The 19,670-nt window shown below is 43.6% G+C and overlaps 1 protein-coding gene across 1 annotated transcript in view; it reads left to right on the top strand.

Annotated features, from left to right (window-relative positions):
• The first annotated feature begins 794 nt into the window (after positions 1 to 794).
• Positions 795 to 19,670, top strand: part of SLC39A8 (solute carrier family 39 member 8) — a 91,786-nt gene continuing 72,910 nt past the window's right edge. Inside the window, exon 1 of the mRNA XM_058547583.1 lies at positions 795 to 1,508. Coding sequence (XP_058403566.1) covers positions 1,290 to 1,508 — 219 coding nt within the window. The 5' untranslated portion in view covers positions 795 to 1,289. The remainder of the gene's footprint in view (positions 1,509 to 19,670) is intronic.

The following is a 19,670-nucleotide window of genomic DNA, read 5'->3' as shown; positions in this document are numbered from 1 at the left end:
CATCTGAACAAACATTCATTCTAATCTGCGGATATCCCGTGTGGCGTCAGGAAGGGCCCGCTTGGGCAGTGCTGGCTTAGTTGGGCCCGCCACCACGCTACAGGTTTGGTTTCCTTTCTCTCCCCTGAGTTTAAGAAGTAAGACAAAAAAGCAATTCCTGCTAATCTCTTAGACAATGCCAGGGGCTCCAGACTCTATTCCAGGAAGCTGGTTTCATCAAGGTAACAAAGACACCGTGGAGACCAGAAAGGAGGTTAGGGACACTGACACGGAGGTGGCATTCAGGTAACCCCCGGGGTGAGGTGGGGTGCCGGCTCGGCCGAGGCTGCTAGTGCGCCACGCCGGCGAAGGGGAGAGGCCGGCGGCTCTGCGCCCCGGCGTGGACGCGCGCGGGAGTTCATGCTGGGGGAGTGTGCCACCACGTGCCGCGGAGGCGGGGACACGGCCCTCCTCCCTTATCTGTAAAGGGCGCAGGGCCGGATCTCGGAGTTTCACAGCGGACTTGCCAGAGGTAGTGTTGAGACAGAGACAGGGACTCACGTGGACACATAGGGACGCAGGGAGACAGAAACAGGCAGACAGGCGAGGTGAGAGGTCAGCAGGCTAGCGAGTCCTTCCTACTAGTTGCCAGGCGCAGAGAAGAGACCTGGGTGGGAGAGGGAGGGTCCCTTTAGACGCTCAAAGCCCACGACTCCGAAGGGGCCACTTCCTGTAGCCCCTTGGGGACTGCCGGTCTCAGCCCTTCTAAGTCCGCTCTGAGGAAATTAAGAGAAAGACAGGAAGAGGAGGTGGGCTTCTACAGCGAGTGTGGTTTGAGTTCTTCCTAAGAGGTGGCGTGCCTGAGGCTTTATACCCGGGAGGAGCGTGTGTCACCACTGTACGCAAATCCTGGGACGTTTGCAAACCAGCTCCGGGGCAGTTGGCCCAATGCCCGGCCGGGCGTTCGAGGGCTCCGGCCACGCAGTGCTCCCGGGGCCGGCCGGCGGGTGGCCCGGTGGCCTTTATCTCTGTCCCCATTTGTCCTCTTTATCTCAGGCTCTCCAGGAGGCCCAGGGGCGCGCGCTGCCTCGAGCTGCCCCCCAGGGTGCACCGCCACTTCAATGCCCCGCAGGTCGCGGGCTGCTGCTCTTTCGAAGGCGGCGGAGGACCACGGGCGCCGGGTGCCCGCGCTGACTGGGACCCGCGCCCACGCCTGAGCCGCGCGCCCTTGGGCGCCGACGCCGGCGCGCCCGGCGCGTCCCTGTGCGCTCCAGCCCGGTTCTGGCCCTCGAGGGGCGGCCCCGGCCAGGATGGCCCCGGGCCGGGCGCTGGCCGGGCTCGTGCTGCTGGCGGCCGCCGGCCTCGGCGGCGCGGCGGCGGGGCCCGGGCTGGCCTTCAGCGAGGACGTGCTGAGCGTGTTCGGCGCGAATCGGAGCCTGTCGGCGGCGCAGCTCGGGCGCCTGCTGGAGCAGCTGGGAGCCGCCCCCGCGGAGGGCGCCCCCGAGCCCGGGCGGCTGCACTTCAACCAGGTACGCGCGGGCTCGGGCGCCCGCAGAACGCCGTGGGCGCGTGAACGCGGGGTCTTTGGGCAACGCGCAGGGGAAAGAATTTCGTGACGTTTTCCAAGTGTGAGGCGGTAACTGGTGGGGCTTCATTTTCACTAGACCGGGCTTCTTAGCCTGGGTGGTGAGGGGGCCAGAAATGGCGGTTTTATGCCTGATGAGCTGAGAGATCAGTGGCTTGGGTTCTAAGATTTTATAGAAAAGTTTATGGAGCAGTTGAGGGCGAGAAGCACCTTAAGATATGCTTTTTAGCTGGGAATGGCGCACTTAAATCTTCCAAGGAAAGAAGCGGCTCCCGTGCCGGCCCGGCTAGCAGTTGCTCGGTGGGTGACACGGGCCAGCGGGGTCCAGCGCCGTGCTGTCTCCCCTGTGTGCGTTATCGGAGGCGTCTAGAGCCGAAGGGCCTGCTGCACGGAACAGGGAGACCCAGGAGGCCTGGAGACCCGATCACACACCCAGTTGGTGGCCGAACTGGGTTCAGAGTCTTCGTTTTTAGTTATCTGTCAGGTCAAGAGTTTGATTCTAATATTGATTAAAAAAAAAAAATATGTGTTGGGTATACACAGTATTATCTAGGCATTTGGTAATTCCTAGGATTTAAGGACAGCCGTGAACTACCTAGGAGCAATTAAGATCACACCTGTTAATAGGTTCCCAGTTATTTCCGTCATAAACATACTATGATGTACTGAGCGTTTCTTAAAGTTGTGAAGTAGGCCGAGTGTGCTTTCAGCACACGCCTCAAGACTTCTCCCCACGTGTTAAAACTCAGTGCACGCGGTGCCTTGACGTTCTTCCTTCTGCTCTTGTTCCAGTGACAACTGATGGTGAATAGCAGTGTGCAGTATTTCCCATATTGTTCATCACTTCTGGGCGATGTTAGTTTGTGTTACAAAAAGTTTCGTGGTCCAAGATGTTTGGGAAATGCTGCATACTATACTCCAGTCTTGGAAATGAGCATTTTTCAGTGTCTCTGACCTGAGATTATATTTAGGGAAACTAATCAGATAAATTCCTTGATAATAAAATTATAGATAGGTTGGCATTCTTTTTGTTAGAAATATCTTACCTCAATTAAAACATACAATACTCAAGAAGAAATAGAACTTTCTGATGCCATGAGGTATCAGAGGGTGATTTCCCTTTGATTTAGAAGGGTTTTGTGGTCCGCCTGTGCATCTTCTTTAGTAAACTATCTATAGTTCCAGTTTTGGCACGGTGTTGCATCTGGTTTAATGTCTGAGAAATGATATTCAGTTGGAAAAACTGAAATGCCCGCATATTATATCGATATTTTAGAAAATAAAACAAAGCAAACAACTTTGTATTTTCTGTTTAGTTGCAATCTCTTCTCTTCAAACAGGGAAACAGTTGAGCTGACCACAGTATTTCCAGGTAGAGAAGGGTGGTCATCTGCTTGGAAAGAAGCCTGGGGACTGGACTTGCAGCTGCGTATCTGTTGCCCACACATTGTTTTGACTTAAGTTATCTCCTTATCTTGCAGTGTCTGGAGGTGTTGATGAGTCATAAAGGGACAAAAGACCCCTGAGCTGCCCACTGGCAAAGACACTGGAAAATATGCCTAAATTATTTAGGAAAATTATTCAGTTTATTAGCTATGTGATTCCCAGTTTATGAGTAAGTAGGATATCTCAGTAGGTAAATTATATGTATGTTGACACCTTGTTTCTCTTTCTCATATTTGCATATTTAACTACCCTCATTATGGCCTCTGTGGGCAACAAAAAGAGACAGGAAGAACCCCATGATTACTTTGGAAACAAAAGGAAGCCAAGGAAAGTTTACCACTTAATCAGGCCTAGCAAACATTTATCTGATGTTCTAAAAAGTCCTGATGAAAACAACAATCATCAGTTAAATGATAACAAATGAAATGCCATTCCAGAAGAATCTAGTAATTTGCAGTAATTCATATCTGCTCCAGCAGGAAACCATCCAATTTGGAGCATAATTTAGGGCCATTAATATCTGTATACCTTAAAGAATGCAACTTCAGGTTCCTCACCTGCAACAAAGTAGAATAAATAATGTATGAGCCGACTGTGAGAAGCTTGGTTTTCTGACTTTGAAAAAGGCTGAGAAAAAAGAATTTATTTCTATGGGCCTGGGGTTCATTGAATCTTCTATGAGATCTATTTACAAATGACATTGTTCCTTTGGATGAGAGCTGTGATATTTCTTAGATGAGCTTTTCTCAGGTAATAGACCACTGTACTCTGGAGGTTTGCTAGACAGTTTTGGAAGGTTTTCTAATATTTTTTCAGTATCTCTTTGTACTATTCCATTTACTTGTTGCTTTGGGAGACCAAAGTTACCTGAGTTCAAATTGGAGACAATAGAACAATTGAGTTTATCGTTTTGCTTCTTAGGGTTTCTGAGGGTACAAAGAGTAGGTGGAGGAGGCCACCCACACGGTGAGAATGGGGAGCCCTTTTAGCTGAAAGGGTCTGGGGCTGCACGGCTGGTGTGAGTCTGATGTCTCGGGAGTTCCTAGAACACACAGGGAAGCCCAGCTCAATGAACCCCTGGGGAGTTAATTTAAGGGGTTTAAGAATGGCTTCGGTGCTACCTTCTCTTTGTTCAGATGTTCCTTTCTCACTCTCCAAATGTTCTTTTACCTTCATTTCCTCTTCAAAACACCTCATCTCCGAGTTCTTATGTGTAGACATTGGTTAAACAGCTTGGTAAAAAGAAGGATCCTCATTCTCCAGATGATCACCCTAAACTGCAGGAAATGCCTCCATTCAAATAAATCCATCTCCGGGAGTGTTAGCGGGTGCTGGAGGTGTGGGAGTGGGGTGGTAGGTGGGCATGGGAGGCAACCTTTGTGTCACACCGTCACTCAGCCTTATGCTTGGGCTTCTCTCTCCTAACTCTTTTGTTTTGATATGCATCTTGCAGCACATCTCCTCCATCTTTTTTTTTTTTCCTTTCAAATTCCTATCACCTGGTTGCCTGAATCTTGTTTTTAAACCTCTTTCAGTATGCCTCTCTTCTTTCAAAACCCCTCTGTCAACATGGCTGGTCAAGTTTAAATCTTGAGCCTGGCATTCAAGGCCTGCACCTCAAGGTTGACCCCAAGATGTCTATTCTACCTCTCCAGACTCAGCACTCACTAAACTAAACTATTCACTCTTCAGTGAATTCACCTTATACTTTTGCTCAGCCACTTCCTAGCTCATAGTCTTCCTTGCATTCTTCCTGTTTCCGACTGGAATATCTTTCTTTTCCTTGAATTGCCCTATCAAAACCCTACATTTTTAAAAGCCCAGTTAAACTCCACCATAAAACGTTTTAGGGGCATCACAGCCAGCACTAATTAGCTGACTTTTCTCTTTTTTGATTCCTGAAATATTTTTTACTATGCTAATGACACAACTATTCATGTGTTCAACAAATATTTTGAATGACTCCTATACTCTAATTAGAGTGATCATTTTAAACTACAAATCTGATCATATCATTCATTTTATTAAAACAATTAAATGTCTTCCAGAGAAACTTCAAACGCTTTGATGTGGCTTAAGCCTTTTTATGATCTGGTCCCTACATACTTCTCAAGTCTTATGCTTTGCCGGTACTCGAGTCTTAATGGACTGCCTGTGGTTCCTGGTTCTTCATATACACCTGCTGATGCTTCAGGTATCAGTGTAGACGTTACTTCTTCTGAGAGGCTTTTCTTGATCAGTTCAAGGGTCTAGTAGGAGCCCCTTCTTTGTGATCCTAATTAATTGGCCTGTGCAATCATAACGTTATATATTGCAATTATATAAATAATTTTATGTGTATTACAATTTTCTGTTTATATGGCTGCAACTCCCCCCCCCCCCCCCCAGCAACACTTGTACACACAGATGATTTTAAACAAATTGAAGGGAATGATGTGACTCAGCTCTCTAGGGGCTAGTGTAGTGCCTGGTACATAACATGTATTTCTTATATATTTTTTGAATGAATTAGTGAAGATCATTTAATATAAGTAAGATAGTTTGGGCCCTCACATGACTTTCCAGTTTATAGGGGGAGGTATGCCATATGCACATGTAACTATTGCATGATAGAATGATATGTCTAATTAAAGAATTACAAACAAGAGTGGAATAGGATCAGACTCGTGTTCTCAGAAAAGTCGTCTGTTTCAGAGTGTGGACTGTGTTGGAGTGAATCAGGACGGGAGCTCAGGAGGACACTGTGTGGTTTGTGCGAGATGTAATGATTTTTGAACCTGGAGACGACAGGAGGCAGCATAAAGGCTCGCCCTTCTTCTGGAAGTGCAGGCATGGCTTAAGAGTAGACAAAAAAAGCCCCAAAGATAAATATTTTCTACTTCTGTCTTTATCCTGTAGTGATCATTTAACTATTGTTAAATCTTTTCCTGCATTAGCTTCTGGCCCAGCGATGCCAGAGGGAGAGGCAGTGAGGTAACTCTTGGCTTATTTCAGTGGATGGCCAGCCTAGCAAAGAGAGGGTGTGTGTGTGTGTGTGTGTGTGTGTGTGTGTGTGTGTGTGTAGTCATTACATACATGGTCTATGCATAGCTGGTTGTCATCTGTTGTACTTTTTCCTTGGGTGGGGGTAATGGTGGATTAGATGAGGGAGATTCTGGGAAGCACTGACCATGGACAGAGGAGAGAAAAGAGTATCTGCTCTTTTTTTTTTTTGGCCTTTCTGTTCTGAGAAATGGTGGGGGTAAATCTTCTAAGAATGCTTGCTGGTCTGCTTGTTCAGGTGAGAAACTGGAAGGGCAGGACAGAAGGGCGGGACAGAAGGGCGAGGTTGCCCTCAGGTCTCTGGTCGCTTTTTCTTCAAGACAGTGGACCTGTTCTGATCTGTTATGTCACTCTCATTTAAGTTGACCCTGTACAGTGTGATTGTTGTTTCCAGGAGGTTTTGGGAAAATGAGGGATACTCATAATTAATTTGACTATGATGTCAAGAACTGGGTTTGCCTCCATGCCAGGTGTGATTGGGATCCATATGGGAAAAATGCCCTTCATTCTTTCCATATCCAACTCCCAAACTTGCATCATTACCCACTACCCTAGGAGTCACATAGACCCTTTGTACGTTGTTTTATCTAGGATTTATTATTGGCCTTTTACTATGTGACATAACTCTTTTAAGTCATTTATTTGTATTATCACATTTCATACTCACAACAATCCTATGATAAAGGTACTGTTATTATCTTTATTTTACACACGAGAAAAATTTGGTACAGAGAGGTTAAGTAACTCAACCAGTGTCATGCGATAAGTGGTAGAACCTCAGGCAATCCTAAACACTGTGCAAAGTCCAGAAACATAGTCTAGACAATAATGCTCTCTAGCCAGGGCAGCTGTTACTTCAGACTGTGAACAACAGGTAGAAGTTACTAATCATCAGTCGCTCATCCAGCTCCATCGCTCGGTCACGTGAAGGGACAGTGCTGAGACTACAGAGACTACAACGATGAAGAGTCGTATCCTCAGAGACCTTATAGTCTAATGAAGAAATAACATGGAAACTTGTGAGGCGTAGGCGAGGCCAAACTGCAGTGGGTCAGGAATCGCTGAGACACACATGAGAAGATGCCGCCCAGGGCCGTGCGTGATCAGCTGTTAAACGAACACTGTTGATAACGTGGGCTACTGGTTCAAAAGAGCGAGAAATGCCTCATGAAGGAGTTACACATCAGTCAAGTCTCCTTTTGGAGAATTTTGCTTATCTGGTTTGGTTTTTAAAGTATGTGTTGATTGAACATCTGCTTGCACTATTGTGTCTGTACTATTAATCACAAGATGGATCTTCCTCTGGGTTACATGAATTCTCTTTTATAGAATGAAATTTTCTTTTATTCTTTCTTATATGATGAATTTTTTCTTGGAGAAAATATTTTGGCAATAGTAGTTTTCCTAATTGCGAGTTTCAGAAATGTTCCTGGAGAAAGGCAATTTAGTCAACTTGTTCTTTCTTCCACGGATTGACTTTGAATATGAGAGAATCACCATGTCTGGTGTTAAAACTTTCAGTCCTGTTCTCACTTTTACTCTAGACGGATTCTGCCAGTGAGTTCCCTCTCTCTTCGGCAGTTGAGGGTGTAAACTCTCCTTTATCATGTGGGTGAAGCACCTGTGTTGTTGACTGCGGGACTGTGGAGAAAGTGGTCTGTGCGCAGGCGCTGGGGAAGGAGTTGAGTGATGAGGGGAGGGAGGTGAGCAGAGTCCTCTCACAGAGTTACTACCTACCTGCAGGCAGGCCATCGCTGCGCTTAGTCACAGTGGAGGGGACAGCTCAACTTCTTCCTTCATTGGGAGAACATCTCTCTAGGGATGTATAAAGTCCAGTTGCTGGGTGGGAGAACTGCAGTTTGTATGTTTTCTGCCGTTCACGCCATCTTCCTGTTTCCTGATTAAACCCATCTTGGGAGATGTTGAGGGGTGGCGACTTCATTTTCTCGTCACTGAAACCCACTGCTTTTCAACTGTGTTCTGTAGTTTAAGGGTTTTTTCCTTTAAATTTAATGTACATCTGAATCTTCTATGTTATTGATTTCTTTGGGTCGTAGTGGGGGTTGGGAGAGAAAAATAGGAATATAAATAGGAATGGAAAATAAAGCCTGAAGTTGAGAAGGCTTGACGTTCCTCAGGGAAAAGAAAAGCAGACCCTAATGAAGGCAGCTTCATGTGGTTGGTAATCAGAGTTTGCGAGATCATACTTGTGTTCAGAGTGGTGTTTCCTCAAGGGACTGTACACATTACTAAGTGCAAACAGTTAATATTACGATCATTTACAGTGCAAGTTATTAAAAAATGTTGCTAAACTCTAGACAACCTAAGAAACTGAGAGTTTTCCCGTCTCCAACTCCAGATAACAGATTCCTGTTTGTAATTGAAACTAATTAATTTATTCTCAAACTATTCCCAGTTGTCTGTTTCAGAAGCCAAATGGGTTCGCTGAGTCTTGAGATTTATTTTGGAAAGAAATGAAACTATCATTGAATTACTTTTGTGATGATTGGATTTGGGAGTGTAGAAAATCTGCAGAATGGAGCCTTGTTTAATTTGGTTTCTGTCTCCTTCCAAAGATCCTCTGTTGTTTTTCTTGGCCTGAAGTTTAAGGAGAGCAAAAAACAAAAATCTGTGAATCTAGATCAAAGGTGTTAACCTGAAAAGTAGTATTATGCCTTCCATTTACAAATATTTAATACTTTGACTTTTTATAACTAACTGCATAGTTAGAGAAAAAAACCACGTGAGCATTTATAAGGCCTCTAAGGCTTTATTTATTTATTTTTTTTGTCTAAAATTTACATCGCTACTGAAATGTGAATGATTGGGAGTCCATATTTTACTTCCAGACATTGATATAATTATGGTTTTAAGTTTAGATTGACTTTAGGACCACTATATGGATTTTGCAGCATGAAAGAACCCAGGACCCTCTACATTCTGCTGGCCTTAGTGGAAAAGCAGGTACGAGAACAGGAGCCGCTTTGGTCTCGCTGGGATGGGCAGCGAGAGCTGTGCCTCTTCAGGGACGGGGAAAGAGCAAGTTAGCCCAAACTTCCAATGAAAGGGAGCGGTAAAATCTGTAGGCCGATTCTGATTTGGGTAACAGATCCCACTGTCTTTAAATGTTGAGCACATGTGCTAGAAAACACACAGACCGTTTTGTTAAGGGGTGTGTGCTGTTGATGATACCAGGTAATTGAGTTTGTATATAAAATCATGATGTTCTATAGTTTTCTTTTATGAGCAGGCATCTCAGAACTTAGGTATATTCTTTGGTTACTTCACCTACACATATTAATGTGAAAAGCTAGACGCTGGCTCTGTCCCTAATTTTGGGATGGATGCCATTTAAGTAGATGTTCTGGGCAGGGCCTTCACTCTAGTGGAAGAAACAGGTCCTGTCCCAATGGGAATGGTCGGTAATGTTTGTGGAGCACTTATCATGTGCCAGGCATTGTGATCCATGTTTTCTTATTAACCATCCATTAATCTTCCTCATCCCATGGGGTACATCCTCCAGGTATTCCCATGGGGAGACCTAGCCTTTGCTGGTTCAGTGCCTCCCTCAGAGTCATCTAGCTCAGAAGCGGCAGAGTGAGGATTCCATTCCAGGGTGACTGGACTTTGAAACCTACGTTCTTTCCACTGTTGCTCCTCATGATGAAGAATATCCTCCCACAGAGGTGCTGGTTTATTTCCCAAAAAGCCAAGTGCCTCCTATGTCATCTAAGGGCCTGGATGTCAAAGTGGAACTGATGTCAGTTTCTTGAAGCCACTGGGAAATGTACAGTCATTTGAAGCAGGAAGATGTTCTCTGCTGATATTCCTGTCTTATTTGAGTAAAAAAAGAAAAAAATTATTATTATTATTATTATTATTTCCTGCTGAAACTGTCTGCACAATAGTCAGGACTGGCTCTAAAACCTGATATTAATTCCTCCACAGGCTATTTTTCAACCTTACAATGTCATTTCCTGATTATTGACATTTGATACTCAAGACAGTATTGTGAGAGAATTAGGACAGATTAGTTTCCCCAGAAACTGAGGCACAATTAAGTCATTTGGCCAAAGTCACCAAGTGCCCAAATCTGTCTGGAAGAACAGACTTTCCAATTTTGAATCCTCAGTTCTTCCCCACCATGCTGGTTTTCGGAAGGTGTGGGTTCATGGGACCTTTGTGCTATGAACCCCTGAATACAGTAGTCTTTGTGCCTCACTTTCTGTACATAGCTGGGCGGTGGAAAATGTATGAATTCCTATTCCATTTCCTCACCTTCCAGTCACTCCTCAATGTATTGTGGTCTGGCTTTGTCCCCGACATGAGGAATTACTCTCCAGGATGTCACCCAGAACCTGCTTATTGCTGAATACACTGGGCGTCTCAGGCCTTACCTCTCTGTTAATTTTGACAGTGTTGAACATGTCCGACTTGAAACACACCCTTTCCTTGCCTGCAACTGTATCTGCCTCAGTTTTCTTACCTCTCTGGGTTCTGTCTCAAGACCTCTTTCTTGTGATTTTATACTCTCTCTACAGCCTCAGCCAGTCCGCTGGCTGCAGTTATCATTTGTCTGTAGATGTTTTCTAAAGAGGTTGGGTTGGTTCAAATTTCTTTCTTGAGGGTCAGCCTTGTGCATCCTGTTGCTGATCGATGGCTAACTCTCTGCTCTCCCCAACTCAGCAAGTCTACACCTGTCCCTGATGGAATCATCCACTCTATCCTTTCTCCATCAGAACCTTCTGGTAATCCTGTTTTGCCTTTCTCAGTGATCAGCATCACCTTCTGCTCAGTTGACTAAGCTGAAAAACTGGATGTTATTCTCAACTCTTCTTTCTCTCTCTCTCCTTCTCACATCAAATGCCAATAAGTCCTGTCACAATAACTGCTGAATATCTGTTACTTAATCTCTCTAAGGCCCTGGTGGTCTGGTGGTTAAGATTCAGCACTGTCCCTGCCTCGGCCTGGGTTCGTTTACCAGTCAGGGAACCACACCACCCGTCTGTTGGTTGTCATACTGGGTGGCTGTGTGTTGCTGTGATGCTGAAAGCTGTGCCACCGGTATTTCAAATACCAGCAGGGTCACCCATGGTGGACAGGTTTCAGGGGAGTTTCCAGACTAAGACGGACTAGGAAGAAGGACCTGGCCACCCACTTCTAAAAAAATTCGCCATGGAAATCCCATGAGTAGCAGGGAGCACTGTCTGATACAGCACCAGAATGTGAGAGGATGGCACAGAAAGACCGGGCAGGGTCCACTTTGCTGTCCACGGGGTCACTGGGAGTTGGAATCGACTCCATGGCACCAGCAACACCAAATTTCTCTAAAGTCCAGTGTTTTTTTTTGTGTAATGGGGGTAGTTTTACCTACTTCATGGGGTTGTTGAGCAGATAAAATTAGATGTTGTATTTTGCCATTCTGTCTTGTGCCTGGTGTACTCTAAGGGCTCAGTAAATGTCTGCTGTGTTGCTGCTGCTGCCCGCTGTATCTAGTCCTGCCCCATGTCCCTCTCCATCCTACACACTGCCGCCAGAGTTTTGTCTCTAATATGCGAGTCTGATCATTCCGCCATCCCCAAATGGCCTCTCGTTACTCTTGGAATAAAATCCAAACTCTGCCTGGTAGGTAAAGCCCTGAAGCGCCCACCCCTCCCCCATGCTTCTTCAACCTCGTGTTCCCTGTTTTCTTCACGTCTCACTTTAGACACTACTGTCTCCTTTGACAGTCCCATGGCTTGGCTGGGTTACTTGTCCTGTCTTCTTCACATTCCTCCGTGGGTCCTGCCCCAGCACGCACCAGGCCACACCGTGATGGCTTGTACCTGTGTCTGACCCCGCAGTAGGCTGTAAGATCTGTAGGGGGACTGGGTTTGCCTCAGTCACCTTCTCCCTTCCTGTCACTAGTGTGCTGTCTGGCATATAGTTGATATTCAGGAAATATTTGTTGAATGAATGAATAACTTCAACCTTTTACAATGGAGTTTATACCAACATAGCTTTCCAAATTATTTTAATCAGCCTAATGTGTCTCATTAATTCCAGGTAAACCAGCAATTCATTTATTTGATGCAGACAAATTAATAAAGAAATAGTATAAAAGAAATAGTATATTAAAGTTGAACTCATGTGTCATCTGAGTAGAAGGAAATAATAAAGTTTTTGTTCTTTCTATTTTCTGAATTATTTAGATTTTTTTCCCTCCTCATTTAGACTCGGATTTTCACCTAGCCCATAGCTATACTTTTTAGGGCAACTTGGAAACATTGGTATCAGTATTAGTTCATTGGTAGTATCAGGGCCACTCTGAGCTGGTTCTGGGAAAGTTTCATAGAATGAGCAGAGAAACTTGTGACTGGAAACTGGCTCTTCAAAGGTCCTCGTAAATGACGCTCAGGTTAATGATATGTATTTTTCATAATTATACTCAGACACTATGTACTAGTTTCTGATCTTCTTTTATCCACCCCTCTTTCCTTAATCTGTCAAATTAGTGATTGTTATAAATTGTGTGTCTTATATGTCTGAAGTTTTGTTAGGGGTTGAGGAAAATGTAGAAAGGAGTACATCCATCCTCTCTAGATGTTCGTGATCTGATTAGTGAGATATCCATTTTCATGAACATATAAAATACAAGGAAGCACACAATAAGTGCCAAATAATTCAGTCCTATGGGTGTAGGAGTCTGGAGAGCATGGCGACATTAAGCAGGGGTGGTGGGACCGAAGGCAGGACAGTAGGAGCTGAGTACTTGGAGACGAGGTGCGTCAGACTTCTAGGTCGGGGTCATGGGGTGCAGGGCCTGCAGAGTCACAGTGAAAGTCAGTACGGGACATATGGGAACTGTGTAATTAGGATAGAGAGTTCAGACATGCTTCCAGAGGACAGGAGAGGGAGAAAGGAGGACTGGAGACAGATGATTGAGGTTCTTCAGTGTTAGGACTTTAGACTCTTGTCAGAAGGAAAGCTTTTTGTTTTTGTGTCAGGGGCCAGTTTGAGTAGAAGAGCGACAATGGTGATGTTTCAGTAGAAACCGTCTTGCGGCATGTAGGATAAACGGGGTGAGAGGTGCGTTGGATAAGCTTGATGAGAAGCTCCCAACTTGTCAGTCAAGTGGTATAGAAGGGCCTGTGTGTGTCATTCTTATGTGCTGGATCAGACTGCTTGGTCTCAGGACCCCTTTGTACTCTTAGAAATTGTTGAGGACACCAAAGAGCTTTAGTATCTATTGATATTTGCTATTATAGAAATTAATGCTGAGAAAATTTTAAAATATTTATTTAATATAGTAAAAATAACAGTAATAAGTCCATACTATGTTAGTATTTTTTTAAATGAAACATAACTGTATTTTCCATGACAAAAACATTAGTCAGAAGAATGGCATTGTTTTACATTTTTGCAAATCTCTTTAATATCTAGCTCAGTAGGAGATAATTGAATTCTCATATATACTTCTGCATTCATTCTGTTGTGACATATGTCATTTAGCATCTGGAAGAGTCATTGTTCACTCAAAAGAATGAGAGTGAAAAGGGAAATGCAGTCTTAATATTATAAAAATAATTTTGAGGGGCTGGCCCGGTGGCATAGCAGTTAAGTTTGCAAGCTCCGCTCCAGCAGCCCGGGGTTCGCAGGCTCGGATTGTTGACTGCTTGTCAAGCCATGCTCTGGCGGCACCCCGTATAAAGTAGAGGAAGATTGGCACAGATATTAGCCCAGGGCCAATCTTCCTCAGCAAAACGAGGAGGATTGGCATCGGATGTTAGCTCAGGGCTAATCTTCCTCACACACAAACAAAAATAATAATTTTGACCTTGCATGTGCTCTGAAACAGTCTTGGTAACCCCCAGCGGTCCCTGGACCACACTTTGAGAACCACTGTGCTAAAGGATTGTCATATAATTGGGCCTGTGATGGACAAGGCCATTTCTTGTATGCGGAGGTGAGACGACTCTGAAGGGTGAGCTCACTCCTTGTGGCATCTGCCCTGGCCCTGAGTGGGAGAAGAGGCATGCCTTCCACATCTTGTGTCCTCCCGCCCCCGGGCCTCAGCAGCAAGGACAGAAGGCCCTTTGATCTTGGCAGCAAACAGGAGAAGACCTGTGGGGCTATCTCGCAGGTGATGGAAAGGAGGGTGGGCCGTGCCACCTGGAGGCAGGTCAGGGTCGGGAAGTCACGAACCCAGCCAGAGTGTCTGTGCTCTGACTCCATGCCTGTCTTTAAGGGGGAGAGGGACTTGAGAAACTGAATGTGGAATGGGGCAGGGCTGAGAAATTGTCAATAGCTATGGCAAAGTCAAAAACTTTGTCAACTCCTTTTAAAAAGTGCACTATGGCTTTTAAAATTTCTTTTTCTTTAGTAAAAATTAAAAAAAATTCCAGCCTATCTTAATTGTGTTTGGAGGAACCCAGAAAAAGAGATTAATAAAAAACCTCAAGTTTTAATTTTATTTTTCTAATTGAAACTGGAATACATGTACATTGTGTAAAACTTTGGCAAATATAGAGAAGCAGAAAGTAAAAAATAAAAATCACCCATAATTTCACCATCCAGAAATAAACACTGTTAATATTTTGCAGGATATATCTGCAGATTTTATTTAACCTTTTTTATAGCAGTGGTGTCATTCTATACATATTGTTTCATAATAATCTTTTTCTGCTTAATGTACCATAAAACAAGGTAAAGACTGTATCTAGGAACAGCATCTCCTCTTAAGGAAGAGTTCTGAGAGTGAATGTGATTGCACGTGTGCATGTGTGCGTGTGTACATAGTAGGTGGGAATGCATTGGCGCCATAGTGGCTTCAGTAAGAAGTGTAAGAAAACCTGAGGGCAAAGTGGAAACATGAATCTTGGGGAAACAGAGTTGGGATTACTTGATTAGCTACCTCTTAAATCTAAACCTAGGGATCAGCTTTCTGGAATGTTTGTTGCTTAAACCTTAGAAAATTCTATTTTATCTTGGTAAAAAAATAATGAGTAAACTTTGAAAAGGAAATTAGGGGGAAAAAGTTCAAGAGAAGATTGGTAGAGGGTGACTCAGCTCATATATATGGTGAGCAACATCAAGGAAGTTTGGAAGTGATACTCGAGTTCCTTGTGACAGAGGTTAGGTAGTTCCATTATTGTGTCAGTAACAAACCTGGAAGTGCCGTCCTCAGCCACTCCTGCTGCCAGTGTGCAGCATTTCCATCACCAGTTCCATGATGTTGTGCAGTCACCCCTGCAAAAATAAGCTAATGGGGAATGACGTCAGCATCATGGCGGAGTGAGCTTTCCCGTGAACTCTTCCCCCGACAAGATACAACAAAAGGAACAGTCACAGACCAACAACGGAATCCCAGACAGTGAAAAGCTAGAGCGGAAAGATCCACACTGCCGCACATCTGAGAGTGGAACGTGCTGGGGCCCCGGAGGAAGTGGGGAGAGGTAAGGAGAACTCCACTCCCTCCCCATCGATCAGTGATCCCCGTCCGCGCGGCTCCCAGAGAGGGGGGAGGGGCGGCCCTGGGCGGGGAAACCGTAGCTCTTCGGACTCTCTCAGCCAGTGGGAAACTCCCGCACAGAGGACTCAGAAGAGCCACAGGGCTACCATCAACATCTGAGCACCCCAGAGAGCGGATAAAGAGGGGCAAACGAGAAGCCTCCCACGTCAGGGACCCAGAGGGCAAAAGAGAGAGCTCCCCCCTCCCCGCAAACCGGACCCTGCAGCTCAACCGACCAGACCAGACCAGACCTAGCGATCCGCGGCAGACCAGACCAAGAGATCCGCGACAGACCTGATCAAACGATCGGACCCGTGGATCGCAACGGGGAAAAAAAACCCAAAAAACAAAACTGCGGATCGCAGCGGAAAAACCGGGGCAGAGCGCAGGGGGCTTAGACTACACAGCCCTTTACCACCAGACAGTGGTGGCAGGTGGAAATTGCCACCAGAGATTTCCAGGATGAGGAAAAACAAAACCAACACAGGAACCACAATGCAAAAATATATGAAATCACCAGACCAGAAACAAAATGACAAGCACCCAGAAATCAACCCCGAAGACACAGAAATCCATAAACTAAATGACAGAGATTTCAAAATAGCTATCATAAAAACACTCAACGAAATACAAGACAACACAGACAAACAATTAAATGGGATTAGGAGTTTCTTCACAAAAGAGATTGAAATCATAAAGAAAAACCAATCAGTGCTGATGGAGATGAAGAACACAATGGAGGAGATAAAGGAGAATCTGGAATCTTTTAAAGAACAGGGCTGACAATATGGAGGAAAGAATTAGCACTTTAGAGGATAGGAATACAGATATACTCCAGATGGAAGAGGAGAGAGAACTAAGACTAAAAAGAAATGAAGAAAGACTCCAAGAAATATCTGACTCTATTAGAAAATGTAACATAAGAATTATAGGTATTCCTGAGGGAGAAGAGAGGGAAAGAGGAACAGAGAGCCTATTCAAGGAAATAATAGCTGAGAATTTCCCAAATCTGGGGAAGGAGCAGGAAATACCAGTAAGCGAAGCCAACAGGACACCTATATATATTAACAGACAAAGGCCTTCACCACGACACCTAGTGGTAAGGCTAGCCAGGGTCAATGACAAAGAAGCAATAGTAAGGGCAGCTAGACAAAAACAAAAAATAACGTACAAAGGAACTCCCATCAGGCTGTCAGCGGATTTCTCAACAGAAACTTTACAGGCTAGGAGAGACTGGAATGATATATTCAAAATACTGAAAGACAAAAACTTTCAGCCAAGAATACTCTATCCAGCAAAAATATCCTTTAAATATGATGGAGAAATAGTAACTCTCCCAGATAAACAAAAGCTAAGGGAGTTCATGGCCACAAGACCCCCACTACTAGAAATACTCAAGAAGGCCCTCAGGCCTGAAAAAAAGAAGAGAAAGGGAACACAAAGCTTGGAGCAAGGAGAAAAGTAGGTAGACAAACTCAGAAAAATAGTAGATCTTTACCGGAATAGGTTAGCAACCACTCAAATACTAAATTCAAAGATCAAAGGAAGAAACTCACCAAAAATAAATTTAACCTCATCACTGTAAACACACAGCCACAACACAAGATAGAATAAGGTATAACAAGAACAACTTAGAAGGGGAAGAGGAAAGTGATTGAATGGACTTAGAATAAGGAAATAGGAGGCCATCAGATAATGGACTATCTCATACACAAGATTTTTTGCCCAAACCTCAAGGTAACCACTAAACAAATAATCAAAACAAAACCACATATGATAAACAAAGAGAAAACTAGAAGAATCATAAGACAGAACAACCAAACTGAATTGGCAGTCCAAAACAAATGGGACAAGAAACAAAGGAAATGCAGAAGAACCAGAAAATAAGTGACAAAACAGCAACATTCAGCCCTCATATATCAATAATTACCCTAAATGTAAATGGATTGAACTCTCCAATCAAAAGATACAGAGTGGCAGGATGGATTAAAAAGTAAGACCCAACAATATGCTGCCTTCAGGAAACACATCTTAGCACTAAAGACAAGCACAGGCTCAGAGTGAAAGGATGGAAGACAATACTCCAAGCTAATGGCAAACAAAAGAAAGCAGGTGTAGCCATACTCATATCAGACAAAGTAGACTTCAAGATAAAACAGGTTAAGAAAGACAAAGAAGGGAAATATATAATGATAAAAGGGACATTCCATCAAGAAGACATATCACTTATAAATATATATGCACCCAACATAGGAGCACCAATGTACATAAAGCAACTATTAACAAACCTAAAAGGAGAAATCAACAACAACACAATAATAGTAGGGGATCTTAACACCCCACTTACAACAATGGATAGATCATCCAGACAAAAAGTCAATAAAGAAATAGTGGACTTAAATGAAAAACTGGACGAGATGGACCTAGTAGACGTATACAGAGCACTCCATCCAAAAACAGCTGACTACACATTCTTCTCAAGCGCGCATGGAACATTCTCTAGGATAGACCATATGTTGGAAAACAAAGCAAGCCTCAATAAATTTAAGAAGATTGAAATCATAACAAGCATCTTTTCAGACCATAAGGCTATGAAACTGGAAATGAACCAGGAAAAAAAAACTGGGAAAGTGACAAAAATGTGGAGATTAAACAACATGCTACTGAACAACCAATGGATCATTGATGAAATTAAAGGAGAAATCAAAAACTATCTGGAAACAAATGAAAATGATAATATGCCATATCAAACCATATGGGATGCAGCAAAAGCGGTCCTGAGAGGGAAACTCATAGCGATACAAGCCCACCTTAACAAACAAGAAAAAGCCCAAATAAGCAACCTTAAATTACACCTAACAGAACTAGAAAAAGAAGAACAAACAAAGCCCAAAGCGAGCAAAAGGAGAGAAGTAATAAAAATCAGAGCAGAAATAAATGAAATTGAGACCAAAAAAAACAGTAGAAAAGATTAATGAAACAGAGTTGGTTCCTCGAGAAGATAAACAAAATCGACAAACCCTTAGCCAGGCTTACTAAGAAAAAAAGAGAAAAGGCTCAAGTAAATAAAATTAGAAATGAAAGAGGAGAAATTACAACGGATACCGCGGAAATACAGAGGATTATAAGAGAATACTATGAGAAATTATATGCCAACAAATTGGACAATCTAGAAGAAATGGATAAATTCTTAGACTTATACAACCTCCCAAAATTGAACCAAGAAGAAATGGAAAATCTGAATAGACCAATAACAAGTAAAGAGATTGAAATAGTAATCAAAAACCTCCCAAAAAATAAAAGTCCAGGACCAGATGGCTTCTCCAGTGAATTTTACCAAACATTCAAAGAAGATTTAATACCCATCCTTCTGAAACTATTCCAAAAAATAGAGGAAGATGGAACACTTCCTAAATCATTCTACGAGGCCAACATCACCCTGATACCAAAACCAGACAAAGACAATACAAAGAAAGAAAATTACAGGCCAATATCGCTGATGAACATTGATGCAAAAATCATCAACAAAATATTGGCAAACCGAATACAACAATACATTAAAAAGATCATACACCATGATCAAGTGGGATTTATACCAGGGACGCAGGGATGGTTCAACATCCGCAACTCAATCAACGTGATACATCACATCCACAAAACAAAGAATAAAAACCGCATGATCATCTCAATAGACGCAGAGAAGGCATTTGACAAGATACAACATCCATTTATGATAAAAACTCTCAATATAATGGGAATAGAAGGAAAGTACCTCAACATAATAAAGGCCATATATGACAAACCCACAGCCAACGTCATACTCAACGGGGAAAGACTGAAAGCCATTCCTCTGAGAACAGGAACGAGGCAGGGCTGCCCACTCTCACCACTCCTGTTCAACATAGTACTGGAGGTTTTGGCCAGAGCAATTAGGCAAGAAAAAGGAATAAAAGGAATCCAAATAGGTAATGAAGAAGTGAAACTCTCACTATTTGCAGATGACATGATTGTATATATAGAAAACCCTAAAGAATCTGTTGGAAAACTGTTAGAAACAATCAACAACTACAGCAAAGTTGCAGGGTACAAAATCAATCTACAAAAATCAGTTGCATTTCTGTATGCTAA

The sequence above is a fragment of the Diceros bicornis genome, chromosome 8 (genome assembly GCF_020826845.1).
Source record: "Diceros bicornis minor isolate mBicDic1 chromosome 8, mDicBic1.mat.cur, whole genome shotgun sequence".
In the NCBI taxonomy this organism is placed as follows: domain Eukaryota; kingdom Metazoa; phylum Chordata; class Mammalia; order Perissodactyla; family Rhinocerotidae; genus Diceros; species Diceros bicornis.
This window is presented reverse-complemented; position numbering and strand designations above follow the sequence as displayed.